This window comes from Zingiber officinale, chromosome 2A (assembly GCF_018446385.1).
Source record: "Zingiber officinale cultivar Zhangliang chromosome 2A, Zo_v1.1, whole genome shotgun sequence".
Classification (NCBI taxonomy): Eukaryota; Viridiplantae; Streptophyta; class Magnoliopsida; order Zingiberales; family Zingiberaceae; genus Zingiber; species Zingiber officinale.
In genome coordinates this window covers 43,962,197-43,985,838 of record NC_055988.1, presented here as the reverse complement: position 1 = coordinate 43,985,838, position 23,642 = coordinate 43,962,197, and the positions used below count along the sequence as shown (strand labels likewise).

Sequence of the window (23,642 nt, the reverse complement as noted above, 5' to 3'; positions counted from 1 at the left end):
AATAGAGTCATGATTCAAAATACATTTGATGTCTGTTTAATTTTCATCAAGGGCTCAGTGCTAATTAGAATTTTTTTAAGATATACTTTTCTTCCACTAGTTCTTCTAGACAAATTCTCTTTCTAGAGAAATATCATTTTTAGCGACAAACACTTTGCCTTGTGTGAGATTATAAAAGTAATATCCCTTCGTTTCTTTGAGATATCTTACAAAATAACACTTGTCAGATTTGAGTTATAGAGTTCTTCTGAGACTTGTCATCGAACATAAGCCTCATAACTTCAAATCTCTATGAAAGATATCTTGGGACCCCAGTCCATATCGTATATGGTGTCTTTGTGACTATCTTAGACGGAAGGCGGTTAAGTGTGAATGTACCGTCTCTAGAGCATGCCCCCAAAAGGACAAGAGTGCCCACTGGTGGAGTGAGTTGGGATAGGATTCCTAACTCAACTAGATGATCACGAAACTCTTGGCCTAGGTACTCATCAACTTGATCTGATCGAAGTATTTTAATACTTTTGTCAAGTTGATTTTGTACTTCATTCTTGAATTCTTTGAATTTTTCAAAGGATTTTGACTTGTGTTTCATTAGGTACACAGACATATCTATTGAAATTATCAGTAAACGTAATGAAGTATTGATAGCTTCCTCTAGCTGCTATATTGAAAGGGTTACATACATTATTATGTATTTGTTCTAACAAATCATTAGCTCGTTTGCTGTGTCCACTAAAAGGAGTTTTTTGTCATCTTGCCTAGTAAACAAGATTCACATAACTCATATGATTCAAAATCAAATGGGTCCAAAAGTCCATCCTCATGGAGTTTTAATATACGTTTCTCATTTATGTGGCCCAAGCGACAATGCCAAAGATATGTTTAGTTTAAGTCATTAGATTGTAATCGTTTTGTATTTATATTATAGATTGAGTTTTCAAGGTTTAGAACATAGAGTCCATTTATTAGTTGTGCATTATAATAAAACACGTCATTTAAATAAATAGAAAAATGTTTGTCTTTTATTATAAATGAAAATCCTTTTCTGTCTAAACAAGAAATAGAAATTATGTTCCTAGTTAAAGCAGACACATTATAGCACTCCTCAAGTTTTAACACAAGCCTAGTGGGCAAAGATAAAATATATGTTCTTATAGCTATAGCAACAACTATTTCGCTATTGCCTACTCGTTGGTCCACTTCACCCTTTGTCAACGATCTACTCTTGCATATTTAGTACAAATGTGAGATGCATAGTTAGTATCTAATACCCATGAAGAAAAAATGGATAGATTGACTTCTATAATATATATACATGAGGCAGAAATCTCACTCCTTTTTCTTTTTTACTTCCTCCCGGTAAAACTTGCAGTTCCTCTTCCAATGTTTAGTTTCACTATAGTGGAAGTAAGTTTTTTCTTTAGCCACTCCACCTTTAGGTTTTAATGTATGAGACTTGGTCTTGCCTTTAGCTTGGGATTTATCCCCTACCTTTGGGTTTTCGTTTGCTTTTGCCCTTTTGCATTATTAAAATGGTATTAGGTTTTGTCTTCTTAAGATTGAGTTCAACAATTCTCAACATGTTTAACATCTCAGGTAACGATTTATCAATTTCATTCATGTTATAGTTCATGAGAAATTAACTATAGCTCTTAGGCAACGATTGCAGAATAAGTGGCCAATTCTTGGCTCAATGAAAATCCCAATCTCTTAAGTTCTACTTAATCATTTTTAGTACATGAATTCCTACGGGATTTCCTTCTTGCATCTTGCATTGAAATAAAGCCTTAGATATTTTAAATCTCTTGTGCCTTGCCTACCTCTGATATAGTTGTCTAAGATGTTCAACCATATTGTAAGCATCCATGTTCTCATGTTGCTTCTGGAACTCAAAATTCATGGTGGCAAGCATAAGACATGACACATCCAAAGCATCATCCTGATGTTTCTTATGAGTATCCTTATCGACACGAGTAGAGCATTAGAGGTGGGTGGTTTAGGAATAGTCTGGTCTAGGACGTACAATTTTCTCTCTTGCTTGAAAACAATTCTTAAGTTTTTGTACTAGTCTAGAAAATTAGATCCATTGAGCTTGTCCTTATCAAGGATAAATTGAGAGGATATTAGATGTGTGCCTTGACATGGTGATCTATAATAAGAAATGTAGCAATAAGTATTATATTTAAATCACTTAATTAGACCTTTAATTAAATAATTCTCCCACTAAAATGTAAAGATTGGTAGGAGTAAGTCATGGATGTGGGTAACCGTAGTCTACCCACACTACTAGCTTTAATAATAATATTCAAGTGGGACAAGATCCATATTATACTGCATCTTGAGTTAGCTTTGGCTAATCGCCTCAGACTTTGATATATTAGGTAGGTAACGTTTACCAATTACATCATATGCAACTCTTGGATAATTTGGTGAAACAAGATTATTTGTTTTGTTGCCTATCGAATGAGCATATGCCTCTAAGTTTTCAATCTAATAAAGGTAACTTAGTTAATTCACACCTAAAGTTCAATAATCGGACATCACAATTGTCCTGTCGCACTCTAGCGAGATAAATCGACTCACATTGCTTTTACAAACATGTCTACAATTGATCAAGATATTAGTGAGTGTTAAACTTTGGTAGGCATATTAAATTGACCTAATTATGATAAAACTACTAATTATACATGCATCAAATTTAAGCATAACATATATTAACATATATGCAAAATAAGCAAATAAACGTGACATGGTTATGACCCGTCTACTACGATCTTCTTAAGTTAATAAGAGGATTGATAAGTCAACCTAGGGGATTGCATCATCTTCTCCAAGTGCTTTCTTGGTTGTGATGTGTTGTTGGCCTCCTTTTCAATTGTCGTCCAATATTATACCAGGACCATAGTTGTCAAAAGCGCAAAGCGTAAAAAAGCGCTCAAGGGTCTTGGGGCTTAAAGCGCAAATCGCAAAGCGAAATTCAGGCTTTACGGAAAAAAACGTAATAAACAAAAGGGCTATTATATCTATTTAAAAACTTTCAAAATGTCTTTGAAAATCCAAATAACCATAAACAAAATATTCTTTGATGAAATGGTAGATTATTAAAAATTAAAAGTCTTTGAAAATATGATACATGAAATATCAAATATCAAAATAATCTTCTTCATCTTCATTGTCCAAATCTATGTCATCAGCTCCATCGCTTGATTTGTATCCATCAGTATCTTCTTCTTCAGTTTCATCATCAAGATTAATTTCTTCATTTACAAGACTAGTTTGAGCTGAAGACTGCTTTCTTTTTGCTAATGCAGATGATGATGCCTCGTTTGAAGAAGACACATTTCGAGATCGAAAGTCATATGCACTTTCACCAATCCCAGATGCTCGTCACTCCAACGCAAATCTTCACCTTCAAAGACAAAATCATTATCATTGTCTTTATCACTGTCATCTAATTTTCCCAACAACCATTCATTACTATCATCTATCTCTGACAAAGCAATAGGATCAATCTTATCTCGCATGTCATATCTTCTCCTCAAATCTCTATTGTACTTGATATATATCAAATCATTCAATCGTTGTTGAGATAACCTATTTCTTTTCTTAGAATGTATCTACAAAAAAAAATTAAAAAGTAAAAGGTTAAGTTCATAATATAAATTTTAATATGTATTAAAAAAAAAATCCAACCTACATGTTCAAAAACACTCTAATTACATTCACAACCTGAAGAAGAGCATGTGAGGTTTAAAATCTTCATTGCAAATGTTTTTAATTCAGGCATTGATGCACCATAAGAAGACCACTAATCAGCTTGAAAAACAAAAACATATAAATTATAAGATTAACTTTATTACCATCCAATATTGATATTGCACAATATATTATTTATAAATTTACCTAGTGATTTTAAAGTTCTTTGTCGGACAGTCATTGGCAAATCAAAAAGTCCTTCTGCTTTCTTGTATTTTTCTAATTGATTCGTTATCTTATCTTGCAAATCCTCACCTCTCACCAATCTAGATATGCACTTGTACAAACCCTCCATCACTTCTGTATCATTTTCTATGTCAGGGTTTGAGTAAAAACACTCTGGATTCAAGAAATATCCGGCTGCGTGCAAAGGTCGATGGAGTCGAATGTTCCATCTTTTGTCAATGAATTCAAAAATGCTACGATACTTCTCTTTTTTATTGTTAAATGACGCAGCGATAGCTTGTTTGCCCTGTCCATTGACTCATAAATATAACCCATGGGAGACCTTTTTTCACTGTTTATCAGTCGTAATATTTTTACCAATGGACCACCAACCTTTAATGCAAAAATCATATTTTTTCAAAAAGAAGACATCAATATCACTTCTGCTACACGTTTTCCTGTAGCCTCCTTAGAAAATCAACTATTTGCCCACTTTTCAGATGTAAACATCTTTCTCAGATTTGCTTGTTGTACATGAAATCGCTTTAAAGTCAAAAAAGCGGTTGCGAAACGTGTATTTACGGTTCTTACCATGTCTCTATGTCCAGTAAACTCTCTCATTATGCTCAATACTTATGGTGTATTGTAAATATAAACATTAACCATCAACGCTCGTTCATGCAATTTTCTGAGATGAGGAATTTTGAATATATCCTTGAGCAACAAATTTAAACAATGAGCTGCACAGGGAGTCCAGTACAAGTGTGGAAATCAGTTTTCCAAAAGATGACCTGAAAAAACAAATAAATTTAGTAAAAAAAATATTAAAAATATAATTCAATTATAATTGAAAGTAACAAAAATTTAAAATATTATTTGCACTGACATTGCAGCTTACATTGTCTATTACAATCTGAATCACATTTTTTTCTCCAATGTGATACACAAATTTAGAAAGTAACTCAAACATCTTGTCCACTTTGTGAGAATAGCCTGAAGCATTAACTGATTCGATAAATACACTTCCTTTGGGACCATTCATCAAAAAATTTATAAGAGTCCTACCTTTTTTATTGGTCCATCCATCTGCCATGATTGTGCACCCAAACTTAGCATGATCTTTGGGATTTGAGAAGCGAGTTCATATTTGCCAAATCCTTCAAATACTTAACCCTTTCATGATATGATGGAGGTTTCATCCCCGATCCAAATTATCCAATAGCTTCAATACAATGCTCAAAAGAATCATATTTAACAACATTGAAGGGAATTCCAGCATCATACATCCTTCTTGCAAATTTCTCAACTGCAATATCTCTTAACTTCTTTTTATTTTCATCAAATTGTCCTTTATTTTGTGTACGTCTTTATTTGACAATTTCATCGACATCTTTCATAAAATAAAGGTTAATAGGTCCAGTTTGTTTACACTTTTTACCTTAGACCATAGGATGATTGTTTGAATCGGATATTTGTCGTTTCCCTTTCACTTTAGTTTGATGATCATCTTCTTCATGTTCTTCCAAATTTTCTAAATTATCAATATCATCAGAATGAGGAATTTCATCCATTTGATTTTTCAAATTATTATTTTTTTTTTTGCATGAACTTTCTAATTTTTTCTTTAACATGCTCGGGATATTTCGAACAAGCTTTTATATTTTTATTGCCCCCAACTAAATGTAGCTTGTGTCGATAAATTCCACCATTTATTATTTTATCACAAAAAATACAACTGACAACATTTGAATTTTTAGGATCCGAACATGTTGCATAATTCCAAACAATATCCTTTCGAGTTGATGGAGTTGTTGTATTTGACATGGTTAAGAATCAATACTGTTGAAAATGAAATCAATAATAATCAATCAATAAATTTTTATGCATTTAAATTTTAAAAATGATTTCCTGATTTATTTGAATTAATAAATTTTTAAAATTTTTAAATATATTTTTTATATATTTAAATCTGATTTATATAAATTAATTATTTTTTTATATTTAAATATATTTTTATAAATTTTAAATCTGATTTATATTAATTAATAAACTTTATTAAATTTTTATATTTTAAATATATTTTTTATAATTTTTAAATCTGATTTATATTAAGTAATAAAAATTATTAGATTTTTTTAATATAAATATAATTTTATATATTTTATTGGGATAATTTAATTAGGTTTTATAAAACCTATTCGAAATACCCCATTTAAGTGAGGAGTTCTTTAATTTAATTAAATGCTTAAAAAAAAACGTTGCTGCGATTATTATTTATTGATTGATTATTATTGATTTCATTTTCAGCAGTATTGATTCTTAACCATATTAAATACAACAACTCCATCAACTCGAAAGGATATTGCTTGGAATTATGCAACATGTTCGGATCCTAAAAACCCAAATGTTCTCGGTTGTATTTTCTGTTATAAAATAACAAATGATGGAATTTATCGACGCAAACTACATTTAGTTGGGGGCAATAGAAATGTAAAATTTTGCCGATATCTCCCGAGCATGTTGAAGAAATTAGAGAGTTTATGCAAAAAAAAGAGTAATTTGAAGAATCAAATGGATGAAATTCCTCATTCTGATGATGTTGATAATTTGGAAGATTTGGAAGAACATGAAGAAGATGATCACCAAACTAAAGTGAAAGGGAAACGACCAATATTCGATTCAAACAACCATCCTATGGTCCAAGGTAAAAAGTGTAAACAAACTGAACCTATTAACCTTTATTTTATGAAAGATGCCGATGAAATTGTCAAACAAAGACGTGCAAAAAATTAAAATGATATTGCAGTTGAGAAATTTGTAAGATGGATGTATGATGTTGGAATTCCCTTCAATGTTGTTAAATATGATTCTTTTGAGCTTTGTATTGAAGCTATTGGACAATTTGGATCGGGGATGAAACCTCCATCATATCATGAAGTAAGGGTTAAGTATTTGAAAAAGGAGTTGGCAAATACGAATTCGCTTCTCAAATCCCATGAAGAAGATCATGCTAAGTTTGGGTGCACAATCATGGCAGATGGATGAACTGATAAAAAGGGTAGGACTCTTATAAATTTTTTGGTAAATGGTCCCAAAGGAAGTGTATTTGTCGAATTAGTTGATGCTTCAGGCTATTCTCACACAGTGCACAAGATGTTTGAGTTACTTTCTAAATTTGTGTATCGCATTGGAGAAAAAAATGTGGTTCAGATTGTAACAGATAATGTAAGTTGCAATGTTAGTGCAGATAATATTTTAAATTTTTATTACTTTCAATTATAATTGAATTATATTTTTAATATTTTTTTACTAAATTTATTTGTTTTTTCAGGCCGTCTTTTGGAAAACCGATTTCCACACTTGTACTGGACTCCTTGTGCAGCTCATTGTTTAGATTTGTTGCTCGATGATATATTCAAAATTCCTCATCTAAGAAAATTATATGAACGAGCGTTGATGGTTAATGGTTATATTTACAACAAACCATAAGTATTGAGCATGATGAGAGAGTTTATTGGACAGTGAGACATGGTAAGACACGTTTCGCAACCGCTTTTTTGACTTTAAAGCGGTTTCATGTACAACAAGCAAATCTGAGAAAGATGTTTACATCTGAAAAGTGGGCAAATAGTCGATTGTCTAAGGAGGCAGCAGGAAAACGTGTAGCAGAAGTGATATTGATGCCTTCTTTTTGGAAAAATATGATTTTTGCATTAAAGGTTGGTGGTCCATTAGTGAAAGTATTACGGCTGGTAGACGGTGAAAAAAAGTCTCATATGAGTTATATTTATGAGTCAATAGATAGGGCCAAAGAGGCTATCGCTGTGCCATTTAACAATAATGAAGAGAAATATCGTAGCATTTTTGAATTCATTGACAAAAGATGGAACATTCAACTCCATCGACCTTTGCACGCAGCCGGATATTTCTTGAATCCAGAGTGTTTTTACTCAAACCCTGACACAGAAAATGATACAAAAGTGATGGAGGGTTTGTGCAAGTGCATATCTAGATTGATGAGAGGTGAGGATTTGCAAGATAAGATAACGAATCAATTAGAAAAATACAAGAAAGCAGAAGGACTTTTTGATTTGCCAATGACTGTTCGATAAAGAACTTTAAAATCACTAGGTAAATATATAAATAATATATTGTGCAATATCAATATTGGATGGTAATAAAGTTAATCTTATAATTTATATGTTTTTGTTTTTCAAGCTGATTAGTGGTCTTCTTATGGTGCATCAACACCTGAATTAAAAACATTTGCAATGAAGATTTTAAACCTCACATGCTCTTCTTCATGTTGTGAATGTAATTAGAGTGTTTTTGAACATGTAGGTTGGATTTTTTTTTTAATACATATTAAAATTTATATTATGAACTTAACCTTTTACTTTTTAATTTTTTTTTGTAGATACATTCTAAGAAAAGAAATAGGTTATCTCAACAACGATTGAATGATTTGATATATATCAAGTACAATAGAGATTTGAGGAGAAGATATGACATGCGAGATAAGATTGATCCTATTGCTTTGTCAGAGATAGATGATAGTAATGAATGGTTGTTGGGAAAATTGGATGACAGTGATAAAGACAATGATAATGATTTTGTCTTTGAAGGTGAAGATTTGCGTTGGAGTGATGTAGCACGAGCATCTGGGATTGGTGAAAGTGCATATGACTTTCAATCTCGAAATGTGTCTTCTTCAAAAGAGACATCATCATCTGCATTAGCAAAAAGAAAGCAGTTTTCAGCTCAAACTAGTCTTGTAAATGAAGAAATTAATCTTGATGATGACTGAAGAAGAAGATACTGATGGATACAAATCAAGCGATGGAGCTGATGACATAAATTTGGACAATGAAGACGAAGAAGATGATTATTTTGATATTTGATATTTCATGTATCATATTTTCAAAGACTTTTAATTTTCAATAATGTACAATTTCATCAAAGAATATTTTGTTTATGGTTATTTGGATTTTCAAAGACATTTTGAAAGTTTTTAAATAGATATAATAGCCCTTTTGTTTATTACGTTTTTTTTCCGTAAAGCCCTCGTTTTGCTTTGCGCTTTAAGCCCCAAGACCCTTGAGCGCTTTTTTGCGCTTTGCGTTTTTGACAACTATGTTCATAACAAATCATTTAGATATTATTATGTCAATGACTATTTTTGAAAATAATTTTTAAGAAAATATTTTTCAAGATGTGTCAAATTCTTTCTATTCGGGGTGAATTTTGATTATCTTACTTAGGAAGTCAAATAATATCATTTATCCTTAATTTCACAGAGTTAATGAAACGCATGAGTATTAAATGCATGTTTCATGTATAATTTTTTTAAAAATTACTTATACTGGTTGACGTAGTTGGTGCCTACATGAGTGTTTACTTCAAGCGGGTGCAAAATATCTCGTTGAGTGCTTGATCTCCCCATACAAATGGCCGTTGCGTTATGACAAAATGTCTCCTGTGATTTTCCTGACTATATCTTGCCGTGGGTCGGCAATAGTGGGTTGCTTGGGGTGAGCGATATCACTTTTTGCTATAATATAATTTAGAATTGACTTAATAAATTGAGGTTCTAATAAATTTTTTTACGCATTTGTATAGTGAAAGATAAAATCTGACATGTTTGACATGTCATGCATATATAAATAACAAACTTGTATAACATGACATGACAAGTATAGCATTCAATACAATGCACATAAGTATGCATAGAATCGGAATATGATCTATTCGTTGGTTTTTAATAATGCATCAAATACACAATTTGACACATTGTGTGTGATTTCCTTGAATGTGCTTTGACATATTTTTAATTTATTTTTATATGTTAATTTCAGTAGATTAAATATTTCATTTGTAAGGCATGATTTTATGATTGGGTTAACCACCCATTTAGTTGACATATTATATTTTGTGTGAAAGAATTAAATCCTTGGGAACCCAATATCTATTTGGGCTCTTTGGTTTACTACATATTCACTAGGGATTACCTAGATATTGTCTTAATGACTTGTTTATGCCACTTGAAAGCTTTAATTCTAGCGATATCCTCCCTTATTACCTTATTATTATTATTCCTAGACTTTGGTTTTGTTCCATAATCAAATGGAACTTTTAATAGGTTGGTATAAGGTTATTTATTTATTTGGATTTATTTTCTAGTCCTTTATTATTTTTGGCCTTATGACCTAAGTTTAGGTTGTGCCTTGGACCAGTAAATTTTCTAAAAGTCTTATCTAAGCTTTCAATTTAATTTTTTAAAATATTATCTTTTATCGAAGTTTTCAATTTTCTAGAGTTTAAATTCTGATTATTTAATTTTTTGAAATTTAAATTATGATTTTTTGTGTGTAAATTTTTTTTTTCTTAAATTTTAATTTCTGTTTTTCTGAAATTTATATTTCTGATTTTCTGAAATTTAAATTTTTATTTTCTTTTTATCTGTAATTTAAATTATGATTTTTTTGTTTTAAAATTTAATTTCTGTTTTTTTTTTGTTTTTAAATTTAATTTCTATTTTTCTGTTTTTTGATTTTCTAAAATTTAAAACTTTAAAATTTAAATCATTTAATTTACCATTATTTAAAATTTTATTTTCATTTTTTTTAAAGTAGTTTGAATTTAATCTATGAGAACATACAAAGCATTATAAACTATCAAATTATCTAATTTACTAACATAGATTTTTCAAAATCATAATTATTGTCATAAGTGGATTTACATAAGAATTGAATTTTGTTATCTTAGAGGTTACCTTGGATACTCTTTGTGGATTTGAGCTTCTTGCTTATCTTTAGATCTCCTCCATGGACATTAATTTTTATAATGACCCATCTTCTTGCACTTAAAGCACATTACATGTTCCTTACTCTTTTGACGTCAGTTAATGATACCTCCTTCACTAAGGGTTGTGCAAGAGTTTTCTTCAAGTAGGAGGACATTTATTCTTATAGTGTCCTATTTCTTTGCACAGAAAACATATTATTTTATCTTTATTTTTAATAGACAAAGTTATACTTGTGAAGTTCTCGGCAGTTCTCTCCTTAATTCTTGGTGATGTAGATTCTGGTTCATCCTTTTCTTTTTCTGATAAGGTAGATGCTCTGTTGATCTCAACTTCCTCTTCTAGATCCTCCTTTGTGTTTTTGTTCTAGTTTCAATGGATTCTCATGTATCTCGATTAATCTCATCTATAGATTTAATGCATTTTTGAATATACCTATTATGCACAAGATATCGTTAGACACATTATCGATCGATCCACCAAAAACCTATCATATAACAAGGCGGGCCGACCCGCCATCTTGGCGGGTTGGGAAATCCCCAACCCAACCCAAGGCGGGTTGCTAGTTAGGTGCACCAACGTATGAGCTCACCCAAAAATTAACAAAAAAAAATAGACAATGTTGAAATGTTTAAGTTTGGATCGTGGATTAGATGACTCAAGCTCACGAGACCATTGGGCTTTTCCATTTTAGTTTTAAATTTTAGAAGATTTTTTTTCTCAAACCACGGGCCAACTCGGAGCCCACCATGGGTCGATCAACCGACGTAGGTCGCGGGCCAGGCAGGTCGACCCATTTGAATCCGTCTTAAAATGAATTAATAAAGTCTCAATCTAACCTACTTAAATTGTTTAGCAAGGCAGGCCAACCTGACAGACCTAATCCGATGGCCCTAATCCTCTATTATTAATTAATAGATTAATTACCTTATCGTTTGCCTTTGAATCTGATCCTTTGTGTATTGACTTTTCTTACAACTTTGCCTTGTCTTTTGGTGGTTTAAAGCTTCTCATCAGAATGACTCAATCTTTAAAATTTACCTTGATGAAATATTCCATTTTCGACCTTCAATAATTGAAATTCTCCATTTCGGATAGTCATGGTTCGTTAATGTTGTAGCCGAGTTTGAGTTGTACTTCCTATAAGGAACTAGATGCGCTAAACACGCAAACGCGCAGCGGAAAATACTAGTTCCTCCAGAAGATCCATGCGAAGGGAAAAAGAAATTACTACATATACTAAGCTTTCTAACATGATAGTATTATACCTTTGTAGCGTGTTCACGGACTCCCGACAGTTCGGATCACAGCACGATCTCATGTTCGCGCCTCTATGGTATCCACACAAACAAGCGTTCGTTTGTCTCACAAACTCACAAGATGGAGATGAAACCACCTAAGGTTGTGCTAGTAACCTTGAGAAGGTTTCGGCCAAGAGGAGAGGAGAGGAAGAGGAAGAAGCCAAAAATGAAGAAGTTACAAAAAATGAGAGGAAAAATGACTTAAGTATTTTCATCCAATGAAAACACTTAATGTGCATTAATTCCATTAATGAGCCTTAATGATCATTCACTCTCCATTAAGGACACATTTGAAAACCTCTCATTTTAAATTTAAATTTCGAAAATTAAATGACATGATTCAGTGAATTCGAAATTCAATGAATTTCTTCATTAAGCCTCACTTGAGTCTAACTCAAGTCTCCTCACTTGAGTCTAACTCAAGTCCAATTCACTTGAGTCTAACTCAAGTCTAATTCAATCGAGTCTTACTCAATTAATCTCATACAATTCAAATTCAATGAATTACATTTCATTAATTTGAATTAACTCCTTGAGTCCAGTTTGAATTGGACTTAATCCAACAATTAGATCCAATTGAGTCTAACTCAATAAGTCCAATTCCAATGATTCATCATATGAACCTATCTCCAAATCTATTTGTTCTTTTAGTGTGCCCCAATAGGTTGACGTTGACAATGTATCTAAATCAACATTTAAATACATAAGCAATGAGTGACATTTAGTAAGACATCATTGCTACCCAAGTGACGAGAAAGTCGAGATCCGACCTAACCTCTCCGTGGCTATTATCTTGTATGACTTGGTCCCTCTATCCTTGATATCCAGGTTGATCAATGAGGCATAGATCGTGTCATCCTCTTATCAACCTTTGTGTTTCTTGATCTCTAAGTAGACACACTCAATCAAATAAGCTCAATATCTCATATTGACTCATTTGCGCATGACCATGTTTTCTTGTGTCCTACTAATCAAGGGGTCCACAGATATCGCTTCCGTCATATGGAAGGGATAGATCCCATCTACATCACTTACATCCCTCCGCATAATTCATTGCATACCCAGTGATCGACTTTATTGTCCACCTTGTTACAGATGACGTTTGTCGATACCAAAGTACACAACTCCTTATGTAGGGAACCGTAGTGACTTTAGGTCAAAGGACTATTCATACCAATAGTCACATAAGAATGTTTATGACACTCATATAACGATCCATGAAACATTCTCATGGCGGGTCATTCAGTATATATTCTCTAATATATACCCATGTGTCAACCTGTATCTCATATCCATGATTTGTGAGATCAAGTCATCCGTTGACCTACATACTAGTCTCAACACATTAATATTGTCCTTGTATATTAATGCTTGACTAGGAATAGTTAAGAGTAGTGTTCTTTACAATATCTCACTATCAATTCAACCAATTGATATATTGTAGATAAGAACCTACTACCCAAAGACATTATTATACTTATTCAATTGGCACTGAATTGAAATAAATATAATAACCAACTTTGCCTTTTATTAATAATGATATATGATACCATAATGTGTCATTTACAATCATCTCATAATTGGTACTAGGGCTAATACTAACACTTCCATCCTCCTATTCTTTTACAATAAAAAGAACAGAACAAAAACAAACCACTAAAGTTAAAAAATAAAAAAATTGAATTTCAAACTGATTCTGCTAATTTTATTGCTTGAATGAGAGTAAAGCCTCTTCAAAGCGACCTGCTCTGATACAATTGTAGGATGGAGCGTGTTGTTTATTTCATCACTTTTTTGTCAATTGTGCTTATCTACAATTTAGTATGTAGTGGAAATATACAATGCAAATAATAAAAAATAAACCACAATGAGAATACCAGGATTTACTTGGTTCTGTAGCTCCCAAGTTCCTATTCCACGACCTATATCTCTAGCACGAGTAATTATCTTTCTCCTTTTCAAAAATTCTTTGTAAGTGGAAAAAACTTTTACTAGTCCTATCTTTATAACATTAGCACAATACAAAAGGTTTTAAAAATATAACGATATTGGAAATTAGTCTTTATAGAATTTGATCCCTTCTAAAAACTCTGAATGTAGCAGCACTCGTCTTGACACTTCTTAGATCTCACTAACAGTAGAGTCATTGATAGCTTTGGATGTAAAAATGAATGTTGAGTTCTTTTTTTCGAGATATGCTCGGAAACCTTTTATAAAAGTTTTTCGATGAACCGATCCTCTTGTAAATCAAGATCTTGGTCGTGAGTTTAGACCTATTCTTCCAAGTCATTTATTTTTTTTGATCGTTTGATCCGTTCGGTCTACCAAACACCTTTTTTGATCATCTTTTTTCTCTAATCCTTTTGGTTGACTAGAATATTTTTTCAAGTGATTGAAAATTAAAATAAAACAAAAATAACTTTCTGCAAACTTAGGATTTGAATTTGTGACCTCTTGCAAACAAGACATGTGCTAACTAGTTGAGCTACAGAACCTTTAGTTCAAAATTCCATGAACAATTTATTTAACTAATTCATCCATGAGTCAACTTTGACTTTGTAGAATTTTAACTTTGTCTAGTATCTTAATCGACGTACTAGAATTTCTCCTTGCTTAAAGACTCTTCACCTCTAGGATTTCACTTATTGCCCAACCTTATAATGCCATGAGTTCCACTTGCCCAACCTCACTATTAGGACTTCTACTTGCCCAACCTCTAGGGCTTCCATATTTGACTAAAGTTTTCTTCTTTAGGACTTCTCTCTTGCCAAACATCCGACCTCCCTTTGACCTATTTGAAGTTTACACCTACCTAGATTTCACTCTTTAAGGGTTTCCTACAACTTGCTAGGACTTTTACCTTGCCAAGTATTCGGTCTCCTTTGACCTGCTTTGACATCACACCTACCTAGAGTTCATTTCTCTAGGATTTCCCATCTTATCTAACATGTAGTCTCTTGTGACCTGCCAGGACTTACACCGACTACCAAGCAGCTTGGCACTTTTAGCTTGTTTGGATTTTACACTTATTAACTCTTAGTTAATAATGATTGAAGGTAGATTGTTCTAATAATCTCCCTCTGATACTTATTCAAATGTATTGATCAAACATTAAAACCCTAAACTAGAAGTCCATTGTACCAATATTTTCTTAGTTTTTACAAGTGTATAATAACTTATAGTTTATTTATTTTTTCGCCACTCTTGAACTTTCTCATTCCACCTCTAAAATTTTTTATTTGGCGGGTTAAGTCGAGTTAAGGCGATTATGCTCTTGGCCACCGTATTCAAATTTGATGTCATCTTATCTCATGTCGAGTTAAGTTGCCATGTATTTCTCCATATACTCGTGCTTTTACCTTCTCCTTAAAAATACTTTGCTTTCCATCCTTTAACTTCCATTATTTGATCTTAGGAACAATGCACGTTTTTCTTTTATTGCTACTATTCTTGAGGCACATATTTAATAACATTAATTTATGTTGGGTGGTTAAGTTTTCTCAAAGGATAACTTTACAATTTTTTGAATCTCTTTTCTTGAATATAAGAAAGTCAATTTGCAACTTATTATTCTCATTTTTTAACATAGCCAGGTATTCTCTCTTATTGAAAAAAATTTAGTTAATAAGTTCATAAGCCATCAATAAATCTAATATAATTTTTCTTTCCTCATTTTTTGGTCCAAAATCATGATCCCATGCACCTTATCATATTTCTTATTTATTACTCCTATAAGCTCATTTAAATTTCCTATTGAAATCATCTCGTTTGTTGAAATTGTTTATACTACCTTATCTAGATTTTTCCTAATTTAGTTTTGATGTTTTCATCTATTTATGCTTGAGATGCATATATGCTAATTGTATTAATAGTTTTTTTTTCTATAGAGTTCATAATCATATCTTCCTAACTATTGCTACTTTCTCTCATTTAGGTACTTACTCCATTATTATTACTCCATTCTTCTTATTTTACTTCTTTTGTTTTATCTTTACGTTCTTACATACCCATTTTATTTCTTTGAAGTATAAAACATTAATTTTTCTTCTGTTCATCGTATTCACTACCTTCATTGAACATTCTTATGTTTCATGTTCCAAATATAAGACAATCAATATTCCTATAATATTTGCTTATCTAATTTAGGGTGTGAAAACTCTTGCATATTGAATACTATGTCCAAATTCTCATTGAGATATAGTGATTCTTGTATAGATGTTGCATTTGAACACTATAATACGTTCATTAACATAATAGTTTGATGGGTCCATACATAATACGTGCCTTTGTTTAATGTTGACCGACAACCTAACATAACCTTCCTTTATCCAGGCTTAGGACTAGGTATGATGGAGTTTTTTTTTCATGAGCAGAATTACTTTACACATAAATATTTTTTGGTATTTATATGGATACTAAAATAGTCTATTTTTGTAGAATGATTTTAGGTTTCATTACTTCTTATTTAACCTTATAAATTATTTTCAAAATCATTATTTTAACTTTATGCATAGGGAAATCAATTTCATTGATCAGATGGACTTATTTACAAGGTTCAAATATTGACTTTTTCAATAAGATTATCCACTGAGCTTAATTTTGCAGTGACAACACTACTATATTTACCGCCTAGTTGCTAGATCACTTATGAGTTATTATTTTTAGTTCTTCTCAAGCCTAGGAGTTGCAAACGTTAATTGCTTCATTTACGAGATAGACTCTATGCTTCATAATTGATGGTTCAAAAGTCTTGACCCTTAACGGGTCAAGATTTACAATTTGGAATTGCCCGTTATGGTTCGGGTCATGGTTCACTGCCGGTTCAATGGTCGATATTTATTATGTTTTATTTTATTTTTTTTAAAAAATATCAGCTCCAATGAAGAAGGCAAATGGGTTGATTTATAAATGAAAAATGACTTGAATGAAAAGGTGTAACAATCCCATTGGTAAATTCAAGACAAATGGATTTGTTTACATTGAATGACGTTTAATGTTATAAATATTATTGAATGAGGCACATCTATTTTAAGGAAAGCCTCTTTGTTCTTCACTAAGTTTGCATTTTTAATTCTATATTTAAGTTTATTAATGTGTTTTTATCAACAAAAGGAATGACCAAGGAATTCATTCTTTATTCTTTTCTCTCCAACTATCTAATCAAGTAAAACATTTCTATCTCTCTTCCTATGATTTCTCTCTACAAATTTTTATCCTCCATTTCATCACACTCTTCCGTTGAATGTCACTATTTTATAATTATCATCGCTTTTACTATAATAATGTATCATAAACCACTAAACCAATTGCTTTTTTTATCTAACATTAACATTATTATATTTTAGTGTCATGAGATATTTATATATCACACAAGTTATATCTTTTGATCAATTTTGTATGCTTGGTGGTAGGCTCACTAAAATTTTATTTTTGAACAAATTATTGATGAACATATCATACAAGTTAATGTTCTTTATAAACTCAATAAGTTAGATGTTGGATGGATAAAAAAATAAAATAAGACCAACGAGGGATCTGCTAAGAGAACTAAATGGGATGAAAAAATTGAATGAGTTGAAAGTGGAATAGTTCCACATTGAAAAATTCGAGGCAAATGGGTTGGAAAATTAGTTCCAATAAAAATGTGAACTAGCCTTGTATTGAAAAAGGCAAATGCATTGATTTACATTGAATCAAACTATTAAAATGTTATGAATATTATTGAATGAGTTGAAAGTGGAATAGTCCCACGTTGGAAAATTCGAGGCAAATGGGTTGGAAAATTAGTTCCAATAAAAATGTGAACTAGCCTCACATTGATAAAGGCAAATGAGTTGGTTTACATTGAATCACACTATTAAAATGTTTTTGAATATTATTGAATGAGACTCTTTATTGATTGAAAAAATCTAGACTGTTAAAAAAAAAAAAATCATCCAATGTGTTTTTTAGTGTAAACTGACAATTCAAACCGTGGGTCTATTGTGAGGTTGCCTTAGAAGGGGAGCTGTGGTTTTTTTGAGGGTGGCTTCTCTACATTGCATTTTCATTGGGACTTTATAAATAAAAGAAAATAGGTTAATATGGGCATCTTCTAAGTTCTAAGTCCATATTTACAGTTAGACAAAACTAAAGTCGTGAGTTCTATGGATACTAAAAAAACACTATTAAAAATGATTTTAAGATATGGCCTAAATATTACTTGCGATCTAATCTAGATAAAGAGGTCAATGAAGGATAAGAATTATGTAGTCAACATAGTCAACATCAAATAGTGATTGTTTATGTAGAATTTAGATGATGTGTATGGACCTATAAATATTCTCTTTCTTACATCTACTTTTTCTATGTTATTTAGTTATAAATAAAATTTGAAGAATTCGTATGATTGATCTATATCTAAGCAAGAATCATGAAGAAGTAAATCACTTCTTGTCCTGAAATTATCTTTAAATTTTCAGATCATTCTGTTTTGAATGCCATTTTTCCTATGATTATCTTATATAATTTTAAATGTCTGTGATAATGTGTTTGTATTCCTGCAGCTTCAGGATGAAGTTATTATTTCGGATGCTGAGAGGCTGAAAATGACACAAGCTAATGTCAAGCTAGTTAGTCTCAACAATTTTGTGGTAACTAGTAAATTTTTTTGGTAAATTGCACTAAGTGCCCATAGAAAATTTTGATGCATGAAATTTTAAAAAATTTCAAATTGTTCTCTGCACACTGATCGATCTATCATTCATTTACTGACTAAATGTCACCCAGCATTTTTGTGTATTATTTTCATCCATGTTAGCAAATATTTAATTTGATTGTAATTAAAAATTTGAAAACTCCTATACATTACTCTTGACGTACCACCACCAATCTGTTCACCATTGCACATGCCACTCTTTGTTGATCTTTCTTGCTAAGAATGTTGGCCCATATCACTTGATACTAGTGAACAAGGGGCGTGCTTTCACCTTATGCCAATATGTTGCGTCCTTGAGCAAGAGTGATAAAGTTGTCACGAAGCTAGAATGGCTTATCAATGGCAGAGAAAAGGGAGTGTCAGAAGGGGTGCAAATCATCTTAGAGTAGAAGGGGATGGACATAAGAATGGGGTTTTAGCATTCAAAGGGTGAATTGGTAACTAAAAGTGATAGCTTATAGCATGCAATTGATCTATAGTCATTTGCCCGTCATTCATAAATAGATCCTTAAGCTTCTCAACCTCCCATAATTAGTTCCCATTTTTTGTGATCAATTTTCTTTCGACCAAAAACCCTTACGAATTTCATTAGCCCCAAGGAGCATTCCATCTTAGGGATGGCAATTGACCTGCCTTGATGAGAACCTGCATGAAACCCACCCTCTTCCCCATGACAAGATTGAGCATGTTGGCTGGGCTTGATCCTGTCCCACATAAGAAGAGGGGTAGGGCAGGGTTTGGGAGGAAGGATTGTATGAATAGCTACTCCTAAACCCAAATGAGAGGTTAAATCCTCACCCCTCCCCTTCCCCCAATAGCGATTCCTACTCTTCTTCGGTGGTCTCCTTGTTATGGAAAAAATATTGAAGGTTGATTTCCTTGTGATAGGTAGGAGGAAAATGATATTGGGGTATAAGGATAAAATTACCCATTAGTCATCTCTTTTGGGTTGCAGTTAGCATCAACAATCTTTTTCATGATCACCAAATTACCCATCAGCCTTCCCTCTCCTTTAAGGGCACAGTCGAGCTGACAGACTCAACTGCAAGCACTGACCATGGTGGTGGTGTTACCTATGAAGAGCCACACAAGTACTTGCAACAACGTCAAATTGTGCTACCCTTGGAAGTTGGCTGGTCAATCATTGTGATAAAGTCAGCTCTCCTGAAGGACATCATCATATCAGCATTATCAAGATAGCTAATGTTGATCTTTTTATTTGGGTTCTAGTATGCACAGTGGTGAGGAACATCAGTGAGGGTAGGGGGAAGAAAGACATTAATTCGTTGATGTAATGGGTGGTGAGTATGTATGTTTTAGGGGGTAAGACAAGGCAAAAAAAGCCAAGGGTGACATGGAGTGGTCAGTAGCCCAGGTGATTCAATAGGGTTAGGTGTGTAATGGATGGAGGAGGTGCAATGTGTGTAGATGGCCATGCAACAGTAGTATTAGAGCAAAACAGTGAGCAAAAATAGTCCAAATCCCTTCCATGATGTCTTTGGTGTAGTATCCCTTTGGCGATTCGTCAAAGTAATTGACGCAAAGGGGCATTTGTGTAGTTGAAATTTCTCTTTCTGAAGTAATTATAACCTTAGCGCTGAGTGTTGACAAGTGACCTTTCAATGAGTAGTGCCAATGTGTTAAGGGGAAGTGATGTGGTATGGGTGAAAATCATTAGCCTTGGGTGTGACAGGCCAATGAAAAATAATGAGAGAAGACAAAAATAATTCAATATTTATATACATAATTTTATAAGGTGCAGGGCTAACTAAACTCTATAAAAAAAAAACTTATAACATAAAAGTTATTAATATTTTTGAAAAAAAAATTCTACATGTTGCCTTTTTATATATTCTATCATGTCATAACATTTTTGCACTTTACCTCTATTAATCTTGTTTCAGATCGGGGCTAATATTGCCAGCTTTAATAAGATCAAGGATCAAAATTTCGTTCCATACCGCCCGGCACAGACAAAATTTGTCGTTCTGCTTGACGCACGAAACCTTATTTCGTTCGTCACAGTAGTGACAGGAGGAATCACGTCGTGTTCGTCGCGCGTGCATCGCCAACCAAGAATCGCGAGGCAGACGAAGGCAACCTTTAAGCGGGGAGGCAGCTGCGAAGCGACGAGGTAGCAGCAAGCGTCACTCTCTGAATAGGTATGAGTTTAATTTGCCCTAAATGCGAGCTGAGGCTCACCGGAGGCGAGGGAAGCTCACCTGGAAGAGTCACGGGACCTCCGATCATCTTCGCAGAACTACAGAAGATTCGAAGGCGTCGCAGGCGGGGCCAGAGGCGTCGCGGGATGCTTCCGGCGCCACCGAAAGCGTTGCCGGACGCCTCACCTGATTTTGCCTCCAGCGTCGCCCGACGCCTCGTGTCCGCTCGCGGGAGCCCTCCAGTGCGGCGCCCGTGTTTGCGTTTTTATTCTTTGTGAAGTTCGTGAGAAAATAAATCCCATCATTTATTTAATTAATTGAAAATTTTTCTAACTTGATATTTCAAACAGACTTTTCTAAACTCCGATTAAATTATCCCAATAAAATATAAAAAAAATTAAAAATAAAAAATATTAATTAATATTTTGAAAAATTAGTTTTATTGATTTAAATTTTATTTAAAAATTCTAAACAAATTTTTAAAATATTCTAAAAAATCAGATTTATATTCTGATAATTTTTAAAAATTATTTTGTATTTTTTACTGTTTTACATAATTATTTAAATTATTTTTTAAATATATATTATTTAAATTAATAATTAAATTAATAAATAGTTAATTTATATAATTATTATATATAAAGTAGTATTTTTGTGTTAATTTATATACTTATTATACATAATATTTTTTTATCTCTGGAGTTGACCTAAGCAGAATGTTGCAAGAACCAATACTTCCATTTGATTCATGTCGTTCCTTTTGGTATTAGTAATGTACATATTATGATGTATCAATCAAGCTTGGTATCAATTTTAATTAAAGTCTAGATCCATTTTCTTAAATGAAAACTATATTTAATTATTTTTTCAAACAATATTATGTTGTTCAATAATTGAGAATTTATATAAAATCAATATACAACTTATTTTTAAATTATACACAATAAACATATTTATCTAATAATTACTCTATATATATATATATATATATATATATATATACCGAAACCGTATTGGCACGACACGATACGATACCGAAACCGTATCGTTCTGATCTGGAATCGAAACCTCGGCACAGGTCGAGATTCAAAACCTTGAATAAGGCTCATTTTTTGTTAGCCGAAAGATGCCACCCCAGGATGCTGATTGCAATGCTGAATCCTTTCAGTCATGTCATAACACTTACGAGCTGGCCTCTATTAATCTTGTTTCAGATGGGGGCTAATATTGCCAGATTTAATAAGGACTTATTTCTTGTTATCCGAAATGTGTCACCTCAGGGTGATGAGTGCAAATTTTGAAACCTTTCAAGGGCACCTAGTACAGTTTACCCTTTCTTTACTTGGTTGTTGTAATTATATTGCTTTATTTCAGCTCCAAAGACATTTTCAAGCAGACAGTTTTCAGTGGATTCAAAGATTGAAACAGAAAGAACAAACACTTCTGAGGCGTCTTTTGAGGGTAGGAAATATTGTGTCCTTTTCATTATAGGAATGTAAATGATATAATCATATTTGTGACTGCACTAACATAGTATGTTGGAAAGGTTATGAGGATAGTGGAAGCTCTGGAGAGTAAGGGTTACAGGATACCTCTGATGAAAGGTGAAGCTGAACTGTCTGAGAAGTTGGCTGCAATCACAAGACAAGTAGGCCATCTGTTTAAATCTCTTCTATTTAATCTTTTTTTTCCCCAAACGTTCTTACTGAAATGGCATTTGATTCACTTGAAGCTGAAAGGTCCTGGAACAGAGTTATCGAGAAGGGTACATAATCTTCTTTCTATAACCCGCATGCGTGCTAACTCTGGTGATTTCAGAGATTCCATCCATATTCTAGGGTCAGCAAAGTTGCAGGAGCAAAGCCTTTGTGACTTGCAAGAGGTAAGGTTTTTGTAGCTTCATATGTTGTCGTCCTCTTCAATAATTTTCATTATTCTTTTGGTAGGCACTTCAACAAGAAAATGAAGCGATTGCTAGGTTGGGCAATGTCTTGAAGCGAGATGTGAGAGATTTGGAGATCATCATGTCTGAGGGCACGGATATGTTGGAAGATGGTAGGCAGATTTTGAAGATCCAATAGTTTATACTTAGTGTTCCCCCAAAATTGACTTTACTGCTAGGAGGCAGCAGAAGGAAATGAAATCAGACTGTACAGTGATGAAGAGGATGAAAGTATGCTAATTCAACTCAGCTAAACATCCTTCTATTTTGACAATACATTTTTCACTTCGGACCACTTCAAAAAGTTTCTAACATAGAGTTGACAAAGTCTTTGGTAATTCTATTAACAGAATGTTATCTACTATGATTCTGTTACACCTACTTTTTTTTTATTTTCATTTTAGTCTATTTAAGATTTTTTGGAATCTTAGCCAAATAGTACGTTATGAATTCCCCTTGCGAAAATGCAATCTTTCTGTCATATAATAGATATCCTGCTAGTTGTTTCTGTATGGTAGTTTGCGTTGTGCTAAATTTGTTTATAACATTTTTGGTTCGAGAATTTTTGGCCTAGTCGAAAAGCTACATGAGTTTTTAGTTTCTTATTATTGAGGTATTCTTAAAAAGGATTCGGCAGGTCACGGTCTTCGGGTGGTGGCTTGGACGTCACTCCTAGTAAGGAACGTGGCAATAGGAAATTTGTTGTGGATGCTTATAGCAAATTTTAATTTGTCTTCCAGTAAATGCAGTCAGAGGTACTTAAGTCAAGTTGAGGATCTAGCTTCACTTATACCTATTGAACCAAGGTCAAAATGAT

General features: G+C 32.7%; 1 protein-coding gene across 3 annotated transcripts in view; it reads left to right on the top strand.

Moving 5' to 3' along the window:
* LOC122041083 (nuclear pore complex protein NUP54-like) overlaps positions 1-23,333 on the top strand; it is a 29,006-nt gene extending 5,673 nt beyond the window's left edge. The window contains exons 5-9 of one of the 3 annotated variants that reach the window (XM_042600651.1): positions 18,570-18,656; positions 22,258-22,344; positions 22,430-22,531; positions 22,616-22,765; positions 22,830-23,333. In XM_042600651.1, the coding sequence (XP_042456585.1) occupies positions 18,570-18,656; positions 22,258-22,344; positions 22,430-22,531; positions 22,616-22,765; positions 22,830-22,964 (561 nt within the window). In that variant the 3' untranslated portion in view covers positions 22,965-23,333. Of the gene's footprint in view, positions 1-18,569; positions 18,657-20,625; positions 21,256-22,257; positions 22,345-22,429; positions 22,532-22,615; positions 22,766-22,829 lie in introns of those variants that run through there. The other 2 variants (XM_042600652.1, XM_042600653.1) reach the window with 2 other exon arrangements.
* The last annotated feature ends 309 nt before the right edge of the window (positions 23,334-23,642 follow it).